Raw genomic sequence first — 25,422 nt, forward strand, 5'->3', positions numbered from 1 at the left:
GGATCAGTGTGGAAAAATACAAGGGAATACTTTTTGGCACGAAAAAAGAATGTCTGCGCTGTGTCATTTTAAGAATGGTTTCAGTGGTTGTCACATGCTGTTTGTATTTTGAATGAAACTGAGTGTCTACTGGCAACAACACAAGGAGACATGTACCTGCTTGTACTCGCTCAGTCATAAAATATGCTCCGCTAATGACCACAGAAATGAAATGAAAGAGAATGGGAAAGATTCCTTGATCAAAGGAAATAATTAGTGCCGTTGCACACGGAATATGCAGACATCAGATGACGGGTTCTGACGTGTGCTGAGGTAGGATGTGAGTCACTGAAGTTTCACATTTAGGCGAAAGTTTGTGGTTTTTGAGACTCATCGATGGAATTTGTGTAAAAAAGACGTTAGTGGGAAAACCACATGGAAATTGGATTTTGTCTGAAAATAGAAGCAATTTTGAACGTTCTTGCACCATCCTGGGCACGAACATGAGACTTCTGCTGGAAAATTGACCACAAAATACGTTTCAAAATGTGGGTGAGGATGCAAGCCAAGGGATTTCCTGTTCATAGCTGGTTTCAATATTTTCTTGCAGCTCCATGCATCCGGAGCAACATTTTTCTTTTACTTTTTGTTATTTTTCATCCTTCCATGATTGGTGCCTGTCTCAGATAGTTTGTATACGGCTGTATGTATGGGAAATATACACTACGCATATTAGAAAGATTTCAAACTGCAGCAATGTGTTTCAGGGCTGAGGTCTAAGCCTACATGTCTATGGCTTGTGAGCTGTGGAGCAACAGACCCTGAGGCCACAGCTTCATTACAGGACACAATGCCCCATGTGTGTGAGAGACAACCGGCCAATCAAGAACTTTGCTGTGAAGTTGCGTTATTCGGACATTGGTAACTATGAAACTATCGTCACAGAATGACGATAATGCTGACATTACGACTCGGAATTTAATTTCAGACACTACAAGAGTCTCATTTTTCAAATCTTTGATAGAACTTCAAAGATGAGAAGATTTGTGTGTTATTGACCGTTTGAGTCATATGACAATATTGAAGAGCACTCTTTATCAGTGTCCATCTCCGCAGTTGGATACACAGAGTCATAAGATGTTAAGACCGGCTCTTATCCCTCGACTTTGGCTCAGACCCAGATGTGAAATTAACACAAGATGTCCGCAGATTCAACGTCTTGCCTGAATCTCTGGGAACGGGTTTCAGTAGCAGTGGGGCATGTCCCAGAAACAATGGTGAGAGAGGCGAAAGGTTAATACACTTATTTATCCAACACAGAACCACGGTAACAGACATAGGCGTGCACACACACACTCACAGTGACTTTAGGGTTTAATGAAGTGCTCGGTTTCCCCTGAGAGAAGATTATAGTTTAAGAGCAAATTGTGGGAAATAAAACATCATGATCATATCATGCTGCAAATGTTGCACTGTATGTTTTTTCTACAGATCCAGGTAAGCCCTGCTGTTGCTCTGAACCCATACATGTTGCGATGGTGCATGATGTGCATGAGTGTGAGAGCCTGTCTGTTTGCTAGCATGTGTACACCACTGTCTGTCCTTGGCGGGACAATAGTAGGATTCTGCCTCGCACGGCCGTGGGAGGAAGGGGACAGAGGAGTCAATGAGTGAAGAGGCTTCTGGGATGCGTCAACACGAGGCCATGATGAGAGTGTAGGAGGATGAGCTCTCCAATTCAACAATGTGCTGAGGGAACAGCCATTCAGTCACATCACACACACACACACACACACACATTCATACAAGCATAGGTACACACAGTCAACAACAGGTGCAGGGGAAATCAGCCATTCAACCATCATCCCCATGACATAGATAACTGAGCCAGAACGCCTGAGTCAATGACTGATGTTTTTGGCGTAGGTTTCACTAGGAAAAGAAAGAGTGAATGAATACTACGGGAAATGTAAAACAGGAGATGTGTCATCAGCTACGGAGGAGAGTTTGAACACTGCTCAAGAGAAAAGGCTCATAATACAGACGGCTTAATGCATGATCTCATAATGTCCATTGAGGTTAAAAAAGCAGGGATACGAAGTCACATCAGACTCATAATGTGTAGATGAACGTTGACTCAGGTAAGATTTCTGTAATTTCTGTAATAATTTAGAAGACACTTGATCAATCTCTATGAGATTGCTGGAAAGGAAATAATATTTTTGCCTTCAAATCATTTCGTAATTTCAAAGACCAAAGAAATGAAAGTGATGATTCTCATTACATAAGAGGTAGTAGTGAATATTCAAAGAAATTTAAAAGCCGTCGGGCAAGGTTCCGTGATGACTGTTCTGGATGGATGTGATCCAAAAATGTGTGTTTTTGCCCCAAAACATCAACTTTACTTAATTGCTGTCACATTTTTTTAAATGTAAAGTTTCAGAGGCAACTACCCTAACCTTAATTCGCAATGAAAGACATCTCAAAACCTTTTAAAGTTACAGTGTGTAGAATTTTGTGATATCTAGTGTTGGAATTGCACTTCGCAGCTGAACACCCCTCACCTCACCCTCTCCTTCCAAAAATGAAAAGGAAACTGTGGTAGCCTTAAATTCTCATAAAAACTCAAAAGGTGTTTAGTTTGTCCAGTCTGGACTAATGTAAAAAACATGGTGGCCTGCGTAGATAGAGTCCCCCTGATGTAAATATAGAGTATTTCAATATAAAGGGCCTTTTCTGGGGTAAAGAAAACTACAATTCATACAATTTAGATGAAACCAACTAGTGAAAACATCATGAGGATTATTCTACATTAAATTTCTGCCAATAGATCCCTTTCACCTAAATCTTACACACTGGACCTTTAATATGAAGGTAAAAATACAAAACTACATCATGGTATTTTGATGATTTGGTGTTTTCACCACTGTTGGTTTGTTTTTCTGCAGAAATACAGAAAAACTCCTGAACGGATTTCCACAGAACTTGTAGGTTTGTAGGATGTAACATGGGCCAAGAAAGAACCTGATTTAACACTTGTTTACAAACTGTCATGGTGACTTGTGGTGTTGACAGTAATGTTATGGAGAATGTTTTTAATGAGTTTTGTTTGTTTGTCAGGTGTAGACCAAGGATTTTTTTTCTTAATGGGAAGTATGTTGAACTGACCAAGTTTTCTTTGACTCACCTGGATAACAGAGCATCAAAATAAGCACATGACACTCAAGTTCACAGAAGTATGACATCATTCTTGGAATGATCGAGATGAATGGGGACATGTGCTTCAACACGAGTTGAGAGTGTGTCTGTTCCGGCAGGCCTGTGTGTGTCCCTGTGGGAGAAACCTGTCCAACCGCTTCCCTCAGATGTCATTGAGATACACATTGAGCATGGCAGGGATTAACATGATAATATGTTAAGTACCTAGAATAAAACAGCAGGGGTATTTGGATGTGGATTTCATGCACTGGTGCCCTGCGGCTACATGTCTTCAAGAAATTAACTTACATGCTGTTTGGCACCATGAAAATAATAAGAATGATTCTGTATTATGCAGAATGCATTGCAATGATTATGCTCTGTCAGAGTTCATGTTGCAGGCATTTACTGGAATTTATAGAGCTGTAAATTGAGGACCACACATTATGGCTGGTTGCTCTTCCCGGTTATTTTAACACACAGAGACACACGCATGTGCACTGTAACAATGATTAACAGCACATTGCACCAAAACCCTGTCGCAATCACAAATAGCCTCTTTTCATATTTACCAAATTTTCAAAACGCCTTAAATATGAGGGTATCAATGCACTCTCAACCCCCCCTCCAAAGTGAGTGCTCACCCCTCCTCAGCCTTTCTCACCCTTAACCAACCCCGTGGGGTGCAGAGTCAAAGTTCACCGTCTGGGGTTTCCCCTTTCAAACTCCATCTCGATAACAAGGGCCAAGGCAGTTTTGACAGTGACACAAGCACCACACCAGCTTTAGGGAAATGCCCAGTTGGGTTTGAACCCGTTAGTTGGGGTCAAAATTCTTGAGACAAGAGAGACCCCTCTCAAATTTTCACCTATGTTATTCTTTCCATGCCCCATTTGCACCCAATAAAGTTTTCTCATTAACATCCAAACAGAATCATGCGCTTCAACTAAAAGAGAAGGAATTCCATGACAGTGACACACAATCCTCTCTTTTCTCTCATTTTCCTCTGCTCTTTTTTCTTTCCTCTCTCAGTCTGTCAGAGCAGAGGCGTGGGGTGTCTGTCCCGCTCAGTGCCAGGGGCACTGACAACTATACGGCTCAGGTCAGGGAGAAGCCATGAAAGGGAGAAACGAATAGAAGCCGAGAGAGGGTGAGAAGACAAGACGGAGAGATGGGAAAGTGAAGATGCACAAACAAGAGAGGGAGAGAAATGTCAGAAAGGTACTGTTGTGACATTGGAGCCTGGAGGCCCTGAAAGCAGGGTGCGGTTGATCGCTTCCGGGGTGAGGGTATATCATAGCTGCTTCTTGTTGCTCCATTTTTTATCTTCATTTATCATTGACGAGTCACAGGAATGGATTCCTGGTTGCAACAGACCATCAAACTTCTATTATGTTTAAATCCATGAATCTTGCTGGAGTGTCAACATTTCCTCGATGTTGGAACTGCAAACGAATGTGCATCTACACAATATCATCTTATCATCTTATTGGAAACGGCACTGCACTCCTTGCACGAGTTGCTTAGTTAGGGCTAGGGCCCCCCCACACAACCGTTCTGTATGCCAAGGACGGCGGCGGTTCGACCACACACATGACTGAGACACGTTGCACTACTGCATCCACATCCAAGAGTATGTTCACCAACCTAGCAGTGACTCAGGAGCGGAACAATGACTCAGTAAGCTTTCACTGTACTTACGGATATGTCATGAAAATACTTCTTTTTTTTCTTCTTTCTTTTCCAGTGGTTTTCCAGTGGGCCATTGTCGACCATGAATGAAAAGGTGAATGGAAGGAGAGAATGAATAACAGCAGCTAGGTGTAAATTATCTCCAACTGTGCTTCTCTTTGTAAATGGAAGCACGTGGAAGGGGTCGGCACTAGGACCTGACGTGTGCCATATATAGGAGGGAGGGAGCAGCTTTGGAACTCCTCTTACTAAAGTTTTAGAACAATCCGTTTCCCAAAGAGCGTGGGAGGGAGACAGACAGAGGTGGATGGCCCGAGACCACAGATTCACAGCTTTAAAAGCAGGAGCGGGATTTGGAGATTGGGATAAGTCTGCGAACCTGGCTGAGGTGGAATATAGCTGAGTTTGTCTGGAGGTTTTCACTCACTGTAGGGAGGGGAGAGAAGGAGCTTTAATAGGCTGGTGAGTCTAAAAAAAACTCTTAATTAGAAAATGATATCAATGTATGGAGTGTGTGTGGTTAAGGTGAGTTCATTTAAAGGAAATCTAAAGTTTTCTTCATACCTGTCATTGCATGAAAGTGGAACCTCTGAATTTCACTTCAGTTTCAGTCCTCCAATGGGGGGGAGAAAATTCTAGCTGACCACAACAGACAGGAGGTTACCACGAAAGGTTTTGTTGAGTGGTGAATGTAGAGTTTGTGTTACTCTGTCCTGTCAACGTCTCCAGTCACACACAGCAGGTTTTTTCAGGTACATGCAGATGGAGAGAGGGAATGGAAGAGGACAGGGTGTAGAGAGCAAGAGAGAATAGAGGTGAGGATCAGAAAGAAAAAATAGCGGGGGTTCTCCCAACTTCAATGGGAACCAGTTCAGTGTTCAGAAAGCTCCTGGGTCATCAGGTTACCTTCTTTCACTCTCTCCCCCTTTTTTTCTATCCCTCTCTCTCTCTCTCTCTTTTTCTATCTGTCTTTCTCTCCGATCATGTTACACAACCCTCAAAGGACTTGTAGATTCTGATGAGCTCCAATGAGGTATGTTGCTGAGGTTATCCTGATGTCTGGGTGGGGTCTAGAGCTTGTACGGCTGTACAGCTTATAATTTTTTATATTCTGAAATGTATATCTGTCTGTGAGTTTACGTGTATACAAGCGTGTGCTAAACACAGACCTCATGCCTGCCACTCCTACCAGGGAATTCCTTTCAGGCTTTGACAGGGGAGGAATGTCACCATGGACGAACATTTACGCTCACAGACAAACATCACACACTGAAGGCTTCAACAGTGTCCTGTGTGTGTGCACTTATTTCATAAAACTGGTCGTAGCTGTGGTCTCATCTAAATCTGCAGCAGATGTATAAAAGAAAAGAATGTGGGCATTGTTGAGTTTGGGTTTATAAAGTTCCTTATCTGTGCATCATCAGCTTCTACAGCTTCTTTTGCTGCTTGCATGCACATCTGTGTTGAATAAGAAACCTTATCTAAACTCTGAGTGTAGGCCAGCTGAGCAAAGCTCTCTCCAGAGATAGGTGTTCTGGCCTGTGCAAAAATATTTTTTTGAAAATTGTTTACGAGCATCAATTTTGTTGCCAGTGTGTGCCGGAGGGGAGCTGACTGCATTTTCATCACTTCCCTTTGGTCCGCAGAGGAAGTGAACACAAGGAGCTGCAGCAGTCTTGCAATACTGTTTAGCAGGTTTGAGTTAAACTGATAAATACATTTTGTTGCGTTGTATATATATCAGCTGCATTGGATGGCAGCTGTCCTGTTAACATAAAAAGTTAGACTCTTCTATCAGTTGGTTTTAATGAAATCAGTGAAAGACAAATAGTCAGCTTTAAACATTTTATTAATATGATGTTTTTGATGTAGATACTTTGCAGTATGCTTGTTTTTAAGCAACTACCACTGCTAACATTTATCTGTCTAATCATGATGCATCTCAGCTCCATTGTGAAATTACCTCATATGTCAAGAAAACTCTACACTAAAGGGGTTGTTTTGTCCAATTTTATATATAATCAATTTATTTCTACATGTTTTTTCAAATGAAGAAATTAGTGATATTTTGTTTTTGTTGGGGGTTTAAAGTTGAAATGGTCACACTCATAACCTGTGCACTGGCATTGCTAAAAACAGCCTGTCATATGAACTACAGTGTGTATGTGTGTAGAGGGCAGATGGACAGTGCTGTTTTCTCTTGCAGACAAAGATGTCTGTGATTATTCATGACCCTCTCAGGTTTCCCTTTGAAGCTGAATTACAGCTTTCCCTATGTTAGCACCAGTGTATTTGTGTGTGTGTGTGTGTGTGTGTGAGAGAGAGAGAGAGAAAAGGAAAGAGAAGGGAGATATAACATTTTACAATAAGGGAAATAAATAGATACAGTCTAGAGTAATTACTATGTACCAAACATTATAATAACTGAATGTCAGATAAAGAAAACATTAGCGTTAAGGTTAGCGTCATGTCCTCTTTACCCTTGGTTTGACCGTCTCTGCTATGACTTCCAGGGCAATGTGACATAGTAAAAAACACACTGCTAGCCACTCAGTCCATTAGCCAATTGGCTATTTTTTCCATCCACATCATCAAACTAGGTCTTTTGTAATCATTTTTACAAAAATATGGAATTCATATTTTTACCTTGTTTTCCAATTTATGTGTAACTATCATTTGCAGTTTAAAGGTCGAACACATCAGCTTGTAAAACTTAGTTTTTGACCACATTAAGGAAAACCTGAGCTTGTTTTGGACCATATATGTGTATTTCCCAGAAGTAACATAGAAACTAAAAGTACCATAGGGTCAAGACAACCTTTTAGTACTGGCTTAAATTAAAGTGGATACTCAATTTAATCGTTATGATGTCCTTTATTGAGGTTTGACAGGAAATACTCAACTTCTTTATAAAGCCAGATAGAATCTGTTTATAGAGACGCGTCATAAGTTTTATCGCTATAATATCATTATTATTAAACCAAACATCCTGGCTGGATGCTTGATAGTTAACTAGAAAGTGGTTGATAGATTTGTTTCCTACCTGGATCTTTGTTATCTTAGCATTATGTCTCAAGAGTGCACTTATGCATTTACATAGGTGAAAAGGTGCATTTATTAATCAATAACTATAATCCTACCCAAGCGTTGTAAGTTGTATTTGCCATATAGTTGCAAACATGTAATAAACTGAAGTTGTGCTTGTTCAAAAGCAGCTTATTAATCAACACATTAGACTCATATGTCGGATTTAAGATCTATTCTAGATTCAACTGCCATTTTGTTCGCTGCTCCCTTGTGTGAGGACTTGACATAATGCCGCCATCTCAATAGGAATGAATATTTGTGAAAATGTACTCATTCAGATTATGACAGGAAGAAGTTCCACCCCTCAAAAGAATAAAGGATGGAATGATATGACCTGTCTAGACTGCAAAGGGTTGTATAGGACACCTGGGCAGGGACAGGCCGCCACAGCACACCTGGACTGACAATTTGACTGTGGCTCTTTAACCCGAGGGCCTAATACCAACTACACTAAAGCAAAGCAAAGCACAAAGCAACCCTGTCTCCTATGTCCATATACGACTAAACAGCTTTCCCAAATATCTTGTGGTAACAGTTTAATCCTTTGCTGGATCATGTTAAGAGCCGTTAAGTTTTCTTTTTATTAACAGCTGAATCACCAACTATGGATATTACCACTGTCACACCCAAAAAATCATATCATTTACTTTAAAATGTATTTATTGTTAAGTCATTCCAAGGAGACAGGGGTTCTTAAAGTCGTACTAGGATTGAAAAATAAAATGAAGCCTATAATATATTACAATAAAAGCTTTTCTACAGAAATAATGGTTCTAGCCTAACCCTGACAGTGTTGTCTTATGTCTTATGTTGTGATCTGTCCTTATATGATAAATCTTGTTTTTACCAGGTTTGCTATTGATAATCCATGTTTGAGATTTGTATCTATCAGGCTGCAACCTAAGCCAAACTCAAGAGACATTGTGCTTTTTTGTGTTCAAACCTGACTTCAGCCCAATGTTTTCCTCGAAGACACGGCCAACGTGATTGAACCTGACCCAAACCCCAAATTCTGTCCAAACTTGACCTGACGGGTACCCATACTCAAGCAGTCTATCTATGAAGGAAAATAAGGGAGGAGGACTCACATTCATTCAGGATTGTTTAAAATGTAAAAGTCTACTTTTTAAAAGCTATATTGTTTTGACCATCAGTTCCCATTCCAGTTATTGTGTAACCATTAATACCGGGTAAAGCACTGGTCCTTTCTTTGCATCCTAACATATGCTGAGCATCATTTTAGAATGACAAGGGTTTCCTCATGCAGAATGATGCTGACTGATCTGTTCAAGATACAAGATTTCTTATTGAACCACAAAAGCCTGAGGCCAAACAATGAACTGTCTCAATCTGCCAGCCAGACATGGTGGTTTTTGCTCCATTAGTGAAGGATATACTATGCCAACATACCTGTTACTTCCTTTAAACTGCTTTTCTAGATTTTCCCTTTGACAATGAGATGAGTGACTCCTCTTTGCCTTGTCTCTTCTTGATGTCCTGACATTAGCAACAGTAGTGACACTGTTATGTAGACAGTAGATACCAAAACAATATCTCATTTGTTTTTAATCCCTGGTCCAAGAAAAATGACTTGCTGTTGAGAACATACTTGACTTGAAGAACCAGTCCAGTGAGAAGGTTATTTGTATATTGTGTCATTTGTGTCTTTGTCCCTCAAGAATATAAAATAGTGTGAAAAGCTGCGTGAAAATTAACATGTTTAGGAGGACAAAACTCGAATACTAATCTTTATTTTGTTGTTCTCTTTCAGTGCATGTGTTTCTGAAACTTAGATTCCATAAAATTGAACTAAAAAGGCATATGATGATTAACATATGATAGAGCAAAAATAACATCCCCATGTGTTTCTGAGAGAAGTAGATAAAGTTTTAACATCTGGAACAAAGTTTCTTCGGGTAGAGATGTGTGCATGTGGCAGCCTCCCTTATCCTGCATTCTTTTGGAGTGAATGCTTTTGTTGCATTGGTTGTGCACATCGTCAGAAATTAACACTGTGTCTGCAAGATGCAATATGCACATGATCAGTATAGTGCAAGGGCAATATATGACAAAGTAGGCAACAACAGCAGTGGCAACAATGACAGACGTTTTCACAAAGAACTAATAAACATACCATGGTCATCATGTGCTCCATTTCCTACAGTAGCTGTCACCTTGTGATCTCAGAATTAACAAACCTCCTCCACTGTTGCCATGTTTATTGTTTACATCATGCAAATCCAGTAGATCTAAACGGTCTGAGCACTCTGGTCTGCACTCTAGAGGTATCCTCTATGTCCTGGAGTGCCAGTATGTGAACCATTACGTTCACGGTGTAGTCGCTTGTCAGCAAGTATATCTCCAGTCTCGAGGAAATATGAGGATATAATAATTCATGGGCAAAAATGTAAACGCAGACCCTGCTTTGGTTATATTCTGGGTTGCTGGAGCTGCAGTCTGGCACAGGTCAAAGCACAGAATGGGGTAAGAACATCTGGCATAAAGTGAACCAGATTAAATGTTCTGTCTGGACTCAGTGGGAGAGGTAAAAGGTCAGAGTTTGTGTTGGGGGTTACGTCTGTATTTGAGGAGTAAAATCCTGATCTGGGGGTCATTCCTGTTGACGTTACCTTTACAAACAACTTCTCACGATGTTTGGGAGAGAATTTATCCCAAAGAAATCTCGGCTAACATTGTTTGACATTTGTGACTTTCTGGATTCTAACTGAATATTTGTCAGACATGAACAGGATTCTTATGTCCCAGCACCTTCCTCCCATATGGACCTGTTTCTCAGCTCCTATATATGCTGTACAGAATCAAGAGTAATGCACTCCTGTGTTTGGACTTTTCCACACATTGAAAACCGAATCCATGGCTGTTAATGCAAGTCAGTCTTTGTGTGTTTGACAGTTGCAGATCTGATTTCGACAGGTGTTCCATCAGGGGGTTGTGTTTGCCTGTCTGCGTGTCTTTCTGTTACTGTGTCTGCACAAACGCAAGTGTGCGCTGCATAACACTTCAAAAAATGACAACTTAATGTGCAGACATGTCCGCTCATTCCACATTAGATGCCTCTATGACTTTCAGCTATTGCTGGCTTTCCTCTCATGCATGTGCACGCAGTACAAACATACAGTAGCTAATAAATCACCAAAATACCAGGGCTGCTAGAATAACACTGTTGTGGTCTTAATCTGTTGACTTAGTGCACGTCTGGTGTTTTACAATTGTTTCACCGCAACCCAACCCCTTTTCATTCCCCTTTCATTTGTATGTGTGTGTGTTTGTGTGTGTGTGCACATTTGGACTGTGTGATGACACTGTTTCGCTCTTGCTTTCCTTCTCCTTTATCCTGATTAGGTTGCCTATACAGTAAGGCTTGCCCGGACACAAAGCTCTCACTTGTTGCCAACAACAGAAGAAGAATATCTGATCTATTCAAATATTGAAATTTAAGCTAATACCTAAAAGATAAAAAGTTAGTAATAATCTACTAATTTTCTATGAATCACATTCCCTCAAAATAGACAGAATAAATAGAAACATAAACCACTCCAGCACTGGAGGAATTTGAGCGAGTGTCTATGAGCAACATGCATGTGTGTACTTGTCGATACACATGTGTGTTTGTGTTGGATACGCATCAAACACACACACACACCTTCGCCCCAAGGATAGTGAAACCACTTATTATGCACTTATTGGGATTATACTGATTTGGGAATACACATTATTAGGACAACCCGCTTACTGGTCTTAGCAGACTACTGTCCAACACAAGGAGCAGAAATTCATCAGCCAATTTTTTGTTATGTTTGTAAACAGTGATGACAAGTTTTGTGGGCGGGGTCAAACTGGTGCCAGAAAGTGACAGTTATAGCAGTGTCCGGTGTCGACGAATCATATGAAAGCAAATACTTCAATGGTTTGTCATGACGGGTTAAATTGGTTATTAAGTACAAAATGAGGGAAAACCTGGTATGCATATGTTAGATTACTGTATGTCCCATTCATTCATTAAGTGGAACTTTACAATCTTTATCTTTTTTTTTTTTTTTACTTGCCTATTCCGACATCCAACAACATGATAAAACATTTTACTTTCTTATTTTGGGAATCTTGCGCATTTCGTTCCACTAGCTTCTACTGCTATAGTTGTTTTAGTCAGACAGGTTTGTGTCAAAAAGAGTTTTCGGGAGGTAAACACTAGGAAGTCATTTTTCTCTGCTGGTATCAAGAGCCACAGTAAATACTAGTTTATCTAAACCCCTCGCTGCAGGTCACATACACAAATGACGGCCGTGTGGAAAGCAGTCACTTTATCTCTTTCACCATAGCGCCACTCACGCACTGGACATGGCATGCTGCTAACAGACAGAGGATGGGCCTGGGAGGTCCCACGCAGACAGGTGGTTGATATCAGCTCAAGGGAGAAAGGGAGGGAGATAGGGAGACAGAAGCAGAGAGAAAGAGAGAGAGAGAGAGGGGCGGGGGGGGGATGACAGAACGATGTGTAGACCACACAGAACAGAAAATGGTCAGGTCAAGTCTTTAGTGAGCAGGGTGAGACAGTAATCAAACAAATGCTGGAAGTGACGACAGCATGAACATTTTTTAAGCTCTCTGAGGATTCGGTGCAGTCCTGGCAATGCCGTCTACAGTAACAGTAAAAGTTTGATTTGTACGAGAACAAAAATCAATCCTCAAAGCACAATCGTTAGACTCATGTATCATGTTTTGATTAAACGTATAATAATATGTAACAATTAAAATGAAACATAAAGAACATGTTTTGCACCCCTGACTTAGACATTGAAAATTAAATGCAAAGTAAAGGTGAAAAGTAATTAGTAATTAGTAATTAGGATTCATCCTCTGGGAAATATGACTGTACAAAGTTACATCCGAAATCTCAGTGTGAGTGTCAACTGGTGTGCGGACAATTCTTGTTTTCTGGTTTTTGTTGTTTCTGTCCATCACTTATTGCTTTTCCATACTTTCTGAATCTTGGTAGGATTCCTCCCCTGGGAACCATGAATGTCTGCAGAAAATTTAATGGCTATCCACCGAATACTGAGATTGTTCAGTTAGGATCTACTTCCCATCCATGCTGCTAAATTATAGGATTCAAGGTTACCATAATGAGGCTGTGAGTTTAACATGACGTCCCTTAAAGGCCACATGGCAGCAGGACCTCATCGTTCGAGTGAGGTCTTGATGTGTTTTGCCTCAGTATCCTGCAGCGAGATATTTAATCCCTTCATGCTTCAATGGTGCCACACTAGAGTTGGTTGACCCTTTGCCCCAAAGCATGGGTCCTAAAGAAAATTAAATTACGTTCATCAAATCAAATCCAGGAAATGCCAGTTGAAAGTGAAAGGCATAGCTCAGCGCGACCTTGCAATTATGAGCCCTTTCTCTGTACTCTATCAACCTAATACTGTCCCTTCAGAAAATGAGCTTATTCTCGTTTACATGCCTGACGAATGGAATATTTTTATGTATAGTGTGTCATGCACTTAATTACAGAATCCAAGTGGGAGCAATGACAGCATACAATAGCCTAAATACATAAATGCCTGACGGGACATATACTTAGTTCACGTGTATTGGCCCACACCCATGCTCATGGCATCAGACAGAAAGGGCAGCAAAAGTAGGATGTAATGGAAAATTTGATTGACTGAGAGGGCTCATTTGTCAGTTTACGCCTCTAAATGCAGACTTCCTGGTTACAATAACACGCAGTCAATATGCTCAATTTGACAGACGGCTCAAGCTGCATTCAAAGCACGGAGATAACAGATTGACGAGCCGAATTAGCCAAATTCATTTTAGTTATGATCTTTATCAGAAACATGATATCATACTACCTATCACATACAGTACATGCTGATGTATAGTAGCCAAACGCTGCACATGGAATGTAATGAGCATGACTGGAGAGACAAATCAGCAACATGAGCTGCAACATTTCTTAGACAAGTTAATTTTCTTTCTGCTTCAGCAAACATCAATGAATATTATTTCCAGGGAGGAAAAACTCCTTCTCTCCCTCACTCATCACAATCCTTTCATTCCTCCCTCCTTCCATTTCCTTTTTTTTCTTTCTCTACATTTCTGACCCCCTGTAACCTTGCCCTTCCTCGCTCTGCTTCTTCCCACCACACACTCCCTAATTTATCAAATACCCAAAACTTCTCATTGCCCATCTCTGCCCCACCCTCCATTGCTTGTTACCTCTCCCCATCCCTTGACATCACTGATTATTTTCCTCTCCATTCCTCTGTCTTCATCTCTCTCTCTCTCTTTGTGTCCATACAGGCATTCTTGCCTCTGGTCCTCCTCCGCTCACTGTTCCACTGGGTGATCTTAAGTTCTCACCAGGAATGGGGGAGTTTTTGACCACAGCCATGCCAAAAGATTAACCACTTGTCATGAGAAGATTGTTGAATGTCAAGGTCATAAAAAAACAGGGTCTGGAAAAAATGTTATTCATTGTGTTCACCCTGCCTTCATGGCCTGGATGACTGGCCTCCCACATCTGCTGGTCCAGTGCAAGGAGAGGGTGGGTTGACTGGGGATGGGCCCGGTTAGGAAGGGAGACAGATGGGGAGAAGGCCTTTCACTACTGCGGCTTCCCTTCAGTACCAAAGGAACCTGATGCCTCGCATTCTGCTGGGGTTTCAATGACTCAAGGTCAGATTGTGTGAGGTTCATTCAAAGCAGTGAAAGCAGAATTGAAGCATGAAAGTAATTGCAGTAGAAATACATTTGTTGAACTCTGGAATCAAGCTTCTGGCACAGGCATTTGCAGTTTACCTCACAATCATAGATCATACTACACAACTAACAATATTCAAAAATAAGGGGGCACCTCACTACTACATATACCTTCACCACCTTCAGTAAGTCTTGCACTGATTGCCTGTAGTTGTTGCTGATTTGGCTTGGATCTGGGGCTTTCGTCGTTGACTTCCAAAACTCATCGGCAACTGGTAATCAGGCTAAAGTTATGTAGTGGGAACCAGGATTTGGTTTCATTCATGCACAGTAGTTCTCAGTTTGTGGTGTCATCCCAAGAACTTAAAGCTAATTTAATTTCCAATGTGAGAGGAAAGATCCTTTTTAATGAGTAAATTATTATGCTTTTATAGGGCAAGTATGATATACATTATAACCCACCTGTTGAAGAACAAGCCCAGAAACGCTTTAATTTATTCTGGGAAACAGCTAAAACCCACATACAAAAAAAAAGAGAGAAAGAAGATTTTCCTTGATTTACAATGAGCGGCATTGTTCCACCCGACAGATTCTTCTTGATTCTCATACCCTTTATCCAAATGCTGAACTGAACGTCAACTAAAATGTTGTTTGTGTTGGATTCCTTTGACACAAACCGCAAGGATTCAGACTTTATATTGTGATGAATCATTGTTCGACTTACTGTAAGACAGTAGACAGCGGGGTGAGGTTACACTGTAGCCATGTCTCTGCTTTTTGTCAGGGTTGCCCTGGTAAATAGAAAACGACCCTGGGCCAAATACTGTGCCAAGAAGAGACATAAGTTTTACCACATGTAGCATGAAGACGTGTGAAATCTCAGCTGAAAAGCAGATTTCAAAATTCCCCTCAGACCGGAGAGAAACAGTGTCAAGCTGAAGGCCTGTTGTTCCTGGAACTGTGGTTCGGTGTCTTGGATGGGAATAGGAGCCATATTAGTGTTAACGTGGCTTTGAGATTTGTTACATCAATGAGGACGGAAAGCATTGATTCTGCATGCTGACAGAAAATTCATAAGTGCATGTCGTTGGAATTGTCTGATGCGTAGATGGGATATGTTGAATCTGTATATATTTACTTTCAGTTAAATTGCATTGGCATACGTTTCTCCTCTTGACGCAATTCTTTGACATCTACGTTTCTTGGAAAGTTTTCATTGGTGGAGCCAAGACCAACTGTTTTAATTATCCATAGTTCCAGGACAAATTCCTTCCAATGGGGATACTAATTGAAATCGTATATCCTGTGAGTTGGTGTCTTTGGACTAGAGGATTCAATTTTCAGCTTCTGAAGCAGTAGCCAATTATTTGTAGCCTGCGGCACAAAATCGTACGTTTGTGTAGTCTTGTTTTGATACAGCCAATGTGAAAAAGAGATCAATGGATTGCTGTGTAGTTTCCCCCCAAAACACAAGTAAATCCAACAGACCCACAAGCCGCAGTGCTCTGCATGTGCGTCACATGTGTTGAAGTCTGTTATCGCTGTTAGACAGAGATACCGCTGCGTCTCCAGAAACTTACCTCTGGCTTTTGACCTTGAGATATAAAAAAAAAGAACTGCGCTTCAAGTCAGATTCCAGGAGCAGAAATGGAGAGAGAACCTGGATAAATGAGAGACAGACTCGCAGACGGACAGAGAAACATAGACAGAGACAGAGAAAGACACAAAACAGCTGGATGAAGACACTGGCTCGAAGCCAATGTCCCTTCCTCTTGGTTTCCCCACTTTGCCTCCCTGCTTCCCTGATATTCTCAAGATACCTCGTATTAGATAAACACGCTTTTCTTTTACCACAGCTGATGAAGAGAAACACCTGTGTAAAATGGTGATAATAGAGTATATATACACAATATATATCAACTATAGGCTACATATAATACACACTTGCTAATCAAAACAAAACATGTACAACAAATTGTTTCCCTGCTCACTGAATGGTACCGTTTTATTTTACAGTTTTTTACAGGTAATAAAGACTGATTTAAGAGACGTTGGCAGCCGATCCTCAACTGGGAAAAATTTGGTGCTCGTCTGAAGTACATGCATCTGCTAAGTTGAATAAAAGGCCTGCCAATTATTTTATAAGAAATACATTTGAAAACAAGTATATATCTGTGTTCTACTCACCAAGCATATTTTATTGCTGAACAATCGAAGCCCTTCAAGCTGATGTCAAGAACTGCGCATGTGTTCGTCTCTTCATATTGTAGCAGTACGTGAGCACATAATACAACAATTTGTCATGTAAATGTTCTCTTGTTGTGCATATCTTATGTAATTTGTTGTTGCACTGAGGACTCAAGTGCTTTAACAGGTTGTGTGTGTGCCTGTCAGTGTGACGCTGCACGTGTAGCCAGCCTCTCTCTCTTTCTCTCTCTCCTGTGTCCCGAGGCCTGACCAACAATTGAGTTTCACTGTTTGAAGTATCCCTGATGTGCGACAGGTGCTTTGGTTCTCACAGGAAATGTCTTTTTAAAAGGAAGACAAATGGTAATAGACGGAGCAGCAGCTGATCCTTTATCTCTCTCATTACAACTGTCAACTGTGTAAAGTCTGACAATGTTCAGGTTTTCTGGAATTATAACTATGGCAGGTTGAGAAACAAAGGTTCAGAACAGTGCCACAAATTGCCTTTGATCTCTGAGAGACAACTTTACTCCAATGCTTTGGCTTTTATTTTAATTTGCTACAAGAAGCCAAATGCAATCCTACTGAGTTAATGGATTAAGGATCTGTCTAACATCAAATTAAGCTCAATTATAAACATTGCGATATTTAAAATGTTTTTTTAAACAAATTTCTGGCTTTTGAAAAAAACACACATTCTCCACCTCTACTTTAACAGTGTTTCCGACTCTCTGACCTGTGCAGTGTATCCCGTATACAAGACTTTTAAAGTGTTTCCAAGAAAAGCCATGTCACTGACAGCCTCTCGAGCCAGCATAACTTAATTGTGCTTTTAACATGACATCACTTTGCGTGACAAGAACTCAATTCATGGCAGTGTTTCGGAAGTTGTATCAGTTTCACATGGAAGCGTAGTTAAACTGAACATATTGTTTGCACAATGAAGCGGTGACAAAATGAGAGAAGAGGAAACGACATCTGACGAGCATGTGAGTTTTATTTCAAATAAGACTTCCACAGAGGTCGACAAAGTCCAATCCTTGCATTTTTCCAACTTTGATGAATGAGCATGAGATAGTGTTTCTTTAGAGAAAACGTGTCTCCAAACATTTGGATGTGAGTGAAAGTAAAAGAGAGCAAGTTGACCTGGCCGTCATCCCTCCTGATAATTATTTCCAGTGGATGACAGCAGGAGGAACTGCACTACACAGGGCTGATGAGAGACACGGAAAAAACTGTTTACCTTTTCTGCTTTCTCTCCGCATCACCCTCGCTCTGTCTCTTTTCTCTCTTCCTCTGGAGCTGTCAGTCTCGCGTTTCGCACCCGCTCATAATCTGATGCTGTTGTCATCGCTCTGAGGGAGAGGTGTGTGTTTGTTTGAGAGAGCCGCTGACACGCCTCTCCTGCACATCTTTTAACGAGGACTTGTAGCTGATGACTAATGCATCACACAGATAGGAAGAAAACCCCTGGCTCGCTGTGGACTAACCTTGGATCAATGACCGTGCTCACTATCTGCTCATGATTCAGCACTGCTGCTTTGTTGTTACACTCAACATGCAGCACTTTACAGTTACCACATGTTGTAGGTGCCACTTTGTCTGACCTAGGGTGCGTCTCTTACACTGGCTGACCAAATGAAAATGTGTTAACTTGACATAGCCAGCACCAGTAACTGCGTGGCGGGGCTCCAGCGCCTTGGGCTAAGCAATTACTCACTGTCTAAAGTGTTTTCCTCTCACGCCGACTAACGATTCGTTTTCCAGGTCACAACCTAGCAGCTGTGTAACGTATGTCTTCCTTCCACGCACTTTCATCAACTTTGGCATTCTCGTTCAACCTGGTAGTGCCGCGTGGTGCCTTGAACACCCGCACCATCAAGTGATTGATGACTCAGAAGTAAATGTTTCTAACTGTGCCAAGCGTTTGGCAAAACTAGGGAGTCATCAGACTATTGTGAGAAAGGGAACCTCCTAAAAGCCATAAACAACCTGATTGGTGCATGAATTTTAAGAAAAGCTATCCGGCAAACCTTTGTTTCTGCCAGCTTGTATCACTACATGCTGAGTGTTTGGAAATGTGAACCATATAGTGTCTGTTATTTTTGTGGTATTTGCCTAAAAGGATTTGGAACCCCTTTGTCATTGTTTGGCAGCCACATGTGAGCAGCACCGTCTAATTCTCGCTCTCTTATTCTTCAGGGCACAACACCATGTGTGCTCGTGCTCTCTGATGTCTCAGCCTAAGCAGCTCATTGTCTTGTACACGTAAAAGTGCGGGGAGACTTCCTGTTTTGTCAGTACCATATGGATCGCCTTTCTCCCACAGTTTGATATAGGAGGTATGTTAGTATGTTAAATCCATCAGAGCATGTCAGCTATAGCATTTTATTCCCGTAGCCGTCAACACACAGAAATCGTGGCTGATATCTAGACTTTCACGTGCGGCTCGTGCACAGTTTCTGCAATAAGAGTGTGGTTTTGCTTCCACAAATCCATAAAGCTAACAAACAGCTTCGGGAGCTCATCCAAACCCCATTAAATCTTACGAGCTTTTGTATGTATGGAGGTGCATGTGAGGCAGTATCTGTGTGAGGGAGGTCAGAGTGATAGTCAGACACATTGGGATCCAGTGCTGAGGTAATCCTATAAGTCAGAGGTGCTCTCTAAACCACCCTGACCCCTGTGCTCCAGCGCTGCAGTGTTTACGCTGGCTCCACTGGCATTAAACACAAGGCACATATTTTTAACATTAGGATCCTCCCGGCTCACCCTGGGCCATGTAAATAGTGAGCTGCCCGTCAGCCTGGATCAATCAGCTCACTGTCTGTTTGGACCAGCTCCATATGTGTGTGAGTGTGTGTGTGTGTGATGGTGTTTATTGAAGCCGAAAGATATCGCTGGTAAGTGAGTTTCTAAAAAAAAAGTGTAAAAAAAACAACACTCTCAATCACCTAAGAGTACAATCTGTTATATGCAAACTGACCCTGTGGCAGTGTATTTAACAAAAACAATACTAAGGTGTAAAAGTATTTCATTGCATGATTATTTCACGTAAGGTAAAACTGCACAATATTTTTCTGCAAAAAGTAAAAATTGTCTTTATGTAGACAACAACAGAAGAGTGGAAGAAGACTATATTATTAAATTATTATCATTATCATTAATGATACTTTAAAATACCAACATGTACTTCAAGCAGATTTTTACTGTTTGTTAAACAACCATTTATAGTCGGAAGAACAACAACATCTCAAGGGCTTAAAAATTCTTATCTTGTGGGAAAATAACTGAAAATGATTAAAGATGCTAAACTTATCTCATGCAAGGATCGGGGCCAATGATGTTTTGAAGCGTCTCAGCTGTCAGCCTTGAATTTCGGACTGAGATGGCAACGCTGACCTCTTCAGGTTATTACTTGCAACACAGGGAGGATTTCAAAGCAAACTAATATCTGGGCAACCTGGGTGCCAACAAAAAGAGATACAAGTAATATTTCATTTTCTTAAAGATAACCATGAATCACTATTTGCTTTCTAAACTATTTCTATACCCAGCTTGGAAGGTTGCACCTAAATTAAACATGTTGAGGCAAATATTTACAACAAAACTTTGCGATATTCCAGCACCGCACTAGTGAAGTCCATTTTACAGAATGCTGCAGATAAGTCAAAAATACCGACACTCCAGTTTCAACTCACCCTGTGACCTGCTTAGTGTTTGTGTTGGAGGGGGTGTGTGTATTCATACACATCATGGCATCCAAGCATGCAAACTATTTATAAAAAACAACCTCACATGCTTCCCTACACGCACATGTACAGCATGTGTGGAAAGATTCTGTTTGCATGTGGGGCAGTTTGTGCGTGCACATATGTGCATGTGTTCACATCACCTACATTAAAAACACATGACGTGAACGCATGTTGGGGTGCTTCTAGTCGGGCATATATGTAACATCTAATGAGGTGTGAAATGCCACGCATTCCAGTGTGTGTGAGCCTAAGCTCTTAAGAGTTTAACATGTTATAATTGTTGTAATAAATGACCGGACACGTTGGATTTATAGTCTTTCCCCTTTTGTTTTCCTTTTTGTTTCGTATACTTTTATTGAAACTGAACTTTTTGAGTCTTGGATGTTTGATATAAAGCACTGTCTTGTGTTATCCCATGTGTAATGGGACAAATGCATGAGAATGGCACAGAAAACAAATCAAGAAATTAAAATTTCGTTTGTTTTTCTAGTATTTATATTAATGTGTCCTGTGTGTAAAGTGTAGACGTAATGATATATACATATTTATTCAAGTATGAGTAATTTGAATCAGTAAATGGTTTCAATAAAATATGAAAAATGTGTGTGTGTATGTGTGTCACAGAGCTGTGGTTCAGGGGGTCCAGATGGCTGGCATGAGGGGCCCGGCCTGCACTGGAGTCTGGCTCTAGAGTCCACAGGGGCTCCCACTTCAACTGGACACATTCCACAGGTAGACATTAAACATCTCACCACAGCAACGCACAACGCGACACACGTAATAAGATAAATGAATCACCTAGGACCAAAGATACTCCTGTGATGGTGAAAATGGGAAAAACATTTTTTTTATACATTTATGTTTGGTCTGCAACCAAATCTGATTATCAGACAATCATTCATATCAGGCAATAAGCTTAAGAAAAATTCCAACAGAGACACAAAGTAAGGAACTGACCATTAGTAGAAAGAGGAGACACAGTTAAATTGGTGGAAAAGTCTGGGCTGTTTGAGGGAGTTCTCCACAAATCCATGCTGACACAGATTCTGCTGAGATAGATACTCGCCTCTTAATGATCTCATGCATTAATGTCATATCAATAATACAAAACACCACTCAGGAGGGGGTTGAGTTGAGGGAGCTGTAAAACAACATCAGCACAGTCGACAGAGAAACAGTGACACTTTCCACACTGCACACCTGCCTTATTAGGGTTGACACAGCCCTGAACGAGCCAATCACAGCAGAGCATTTAGCGAGCAGCTGATGCTTATGATCATCAGTGATGGGTCAATCAAAACTTTGGTACTTCTACTTAAGATAAGTAGAATAAGCTTGTAGAATTATGAGAATAAACACATAATTTAATATCAAGAAAGAAATAATATCAAGAAAATAAGATGTGATATTGCAAGAATAAAGTCAAATTTAATGAGGAAAAATAAATCATCTGAATAAAGAATTTAATTAAAAAAATAAGTAATATTTCAAGTAAATATGAAACAAACTAGTTTTAGGAAATAACCAGCAAACAACAAAATGGGCAAGAGGCCCAGTTCTTTCTTCACAATAGACACAGAACAATCACATTTCTCATTTTTAATGCAGGCGATTGCTGATCTCCTGATATTCTCCCCATAGTTCTTGTAATATTATGACCTTATTCTCAAAATCTCCAATATTTTTTTTCCCACTGACTAGAGATATAAGCTTGTTTAGAAACTAGAATGACATATCTGACCTTTTCCTGTATTCTCCTCAGGACGTGTGCCCATGAGGTCGTCACCACTGGTCCTGCTCCTCCTGATCGGCGTCCAGGCTGTACTGAACATGGGAGGTGGATTGGCCCGGAGTGCCGGGCCTGCCAACCACAAAGCAGGACAGCAGACGGCAGCCAATCAAAGAGCAGGACAGCAACAGAGCGCAGCGGGGGACCACCTTTCTGAAAACCACTCTTCACAGGAGCATCATAGGACCAGCCACCACAGGACCAAGAAGCACCATCGGGCCGCTTCTCGCACCCAGGACAGGAGCCCTGTCGTCATGCAATCTATGTCGAATTCCCCTCCTGACCCCTCCATCCCAGTTGTGGACCCCAAGCTCTTCTCCAAGAGACGCTACCGCTCCTCGCCCCGCGTGGTCTTCAGTGAGGTGCCGCCATCCCACGACGCCCTGGAGAGTGAGGGCTATGACATTGAAGGGGTGAGGGGGATTAGGGTGAGGCGCAGAGCAGGGTCGCACACCATGCACCGAGGGGAGTACTCAGTATGTGACAGCATAAACACCTGGGTGGGCAACCTGACACGAGCCACAGACATAGCTGGGAACGAGGTGACAGTGCTGCCCAACGTTACAATCAACAATGTGGTGAAGAAACAGTTCTTCTATGAGACCACCTGCCGATACCCCACGCACAGAGGCTCCGGGAATGCAAACGGGGGAAGGCCGGGGGGACGGAGTGGCAAGCAGGGCACCAAATCGGGCACCTCTGGCTGTCTTGGCATCGACAGTCGCCACTGGAACTCCTACTGCACCAACACACACATATTCGTAAGCGCCCTGACCACCTTCAAGGAACGGACAGCCTGGCGTTTCATCCGCATCAACGCTGCATGTGTGTGTGTTCTCAGTCGGAAGTCTTGGGCGGGACGCCTTGGGCACTGACTGGGGAGGACGACTCCTGACCACTGAACTATGAACCAAACACACACACTTCTCCTTAACAGCCACTGCAGATTTATTGCCAATACTGTAATCCTCTTTCCCACCTCCAAACACACACACACACACACACACACACACACAAACAGCTTCACGCATCAAATCTCTTGGTCCCTGACCCTACCTCAGTCTGAGACGTCCTGGTTGTTTTAAGTTATGAGGACTGCATGTCATATTTATGGTTTATACAGTCAAATATGAAAATATTTACGGTATGTGTATGTATATATATATATACATATATATATACAAAATGAATTCAAGCTTTTAATGTTGTTGTTATTGTTGTTGTTGTGTTGTTCATGCTGTTATTTATTAAACACCTCAGTACTTGCCTGGTTTGTTGTGTCACTGTTAGAAAGAGTCGACTTTCACAGTTTGGCTTTGAAAACTTGAACCAATATCTTTTATAACGTGAAATATGAAAACAGTTAAGACATAGTAACGGACCTGGAGAGAATTATCATAAATTGCGTGGCTCCCCTCAACTCTAGCTCACTTTTTAGCATCTTTCAGTTATTATTTTGGCTAAATGACCTGCAGCTTTACGGTTGTGGTTCGGTATCACTGCTTCAATAAGAAAAGGATCACAAAATGAATCCAGGAGGTATTGAAATGTTTTGTTGGATATGAAAAAAACAAAATTCCACAACACATTACTTTGTTTTTTTGAACTGTTGTGTAATCTTTTCTTTTCTTTTGGAGGATTACCTGTTATAAGAAGTACCAACATTCTTCAGTGACTGCTCTATACTACATGCTGTCCATAGGTGTATATTTGCTGGTTTATTTGTTTGCTTGTGATTAAGATAAAATAAGATAATCCTTTATTTGTCCCACGATGGGGAAATTTGCATTATAGCAGCAGGAGTAAAAAAAAAAAAAAAAGCATCAGTAAGTAATAAAAAGTAACATGCAATATTTAAATGTAAGGATAATAATACTTTTTTAAATTTGAAAAATATAGAAAAATGTGAATGGAATAAAAAATAGTATATACAGTGGAAAAACAAGAAACAATATGTGCAGTGTGAGAATATGCACAGTGAATGGATTGCACATGAGCCATTGTATTGCACAGACAGAAAGAATATTGCACAGTTAAGAGAGTTAAACCAGAGTTAAAGTGCATAGTGGGTGCGTGTAGTTCTAGCAGGGATGGTTTTAACTGCTGCAGGAAGGAACGACTGCGATACCTCTTCTTTAGACACTTCAGGTGAATAAGTTTATGTGTTAATGGAAAATTAACTATGAAACTTAGAGGAAGGGTAGGATCTAGGCCAAGAAAGAACCCATTTGGGTGGATCCTGTTTAAGGGATGGTTCCAGGAGTCTTTCTTCAACATTCCTAGATATCGATGATTTTGGTAATTTTCATCAATTTCCCAGGAAATAATGAGAAAATCCAGGTTCAACTGGTTTTAATGTGCTTTCCAAATGGGACTGCTGCGCCTTGACAGAGGTTTGCACTCTACTTGGTGACATTCTGGTTCCAGTACGGGACAACAGCCATGGGCCGAACAGGATTGACTTCAGAGGAACGCAGCAGAGACAGACTGAACATCCCTTTCATACTTTTATGTCCACAGTTGGTCGAGGCTCTGAAGGAATGTTGTTCACACTGAGTCCAGCTCTGTGTTTTATACACACAGAGGAAGATGGAAAGGCTGTGGTGTTAATAACAGTGCAGCGAAATTCCTCTCACCTTGGAAAACAGCTGTGTGAACAGAGTGTGGGTCTGTGTGAGGAGATAATGTGCACATGCAGAATGTTAAAAAACAGTATCAGTGAGGTGTTGAACCACCACTAGCCACTGGAGCAGCTTCAGTGCTGCTTGCGATTTGGATCTGAAACTCTCCTCAACACTATTCTTCAAAGTGATATTACTCCCTTATTTAGAGTTGTGCTGCTGGTGGTTGTTCAGTTGGGCTGAGATGTGGTCACAGTGAAAACCATCGTGACCTCAGTTTTCCCTCCATGGAAGCAAATGCATTTGTTATGTTTCTCAACTCAGTGATGCTAGTTACTGCTGGAGTAATCAAGCTGAACGGTCAAAATGCAAAAGGTTTGTGATGACA

The 25,422-nt window shown here is 41.2% G+C and overlaps 1 protein-coding gene across 4 annotated transcripts; it reads left to right on the forward strand.

The window, feature by feature from the left end:
• Window positions 1–5,135: 5,135 nt before the first annotated feature.
• Window positions 5,136–23,681, forward strand: ngfa (nerve growth factor a (beta polypeptide)). Of its 4 annotated transcripts, XM_069527312.1 has the most exons (4): window positions 5,136–5,331; window positions 5,622–5,684; window positions 21,249–21,356; window positions 22,387–23,680. In XM_069527312.1, the coding sequence occupies exon 4, from the start codon at window positions 22,398–22,400 to the stop codon at window positions 23,286–23,288; it is 891 nt and encodes a 296-aa protein (XP_069383413.1). In that variant the 5' UTR covers window positions 5,136–5,331; window positions 5,622–5,684; window positions 21,249–21,356; window positions 22,387–22,397; the 3' UTR covers window positions 23,289–23,680. The 4 variants fall into 4 exon arrangements, with proteins under 4 accessions (XP_069383413.1, XP_069383412.1, XP_069383415.1 ...); XM_069527311.1 differs by lacking the exon at window positions 5,622–5,684; XM_069527314.1 differs by lacking the exons at window positions 5,136–5,331; window positions 5,622–5,684 and adding an exon at window positions 15,339–17,858.
• The last annotated feature ends 1,741 nt before the right edge of the window (window positions 23,682–25,422 follow it).

This window comes from Paralichthys olivaceus, chromosome 6 (assembly GCF_024713975.1).
Source record: "Paralichthys olivaceus isolate ysfri-2021 chromosome 6, ASM2471397v2, whole genome shotgun sequence".
Taxonomy (NCBI): Eukaryota; Metazoa; Chordata; class Actinopteri; order Pleuronectiformes; family Paralichthyidae; genus Paralichthys; species Paralichthys olivaceus.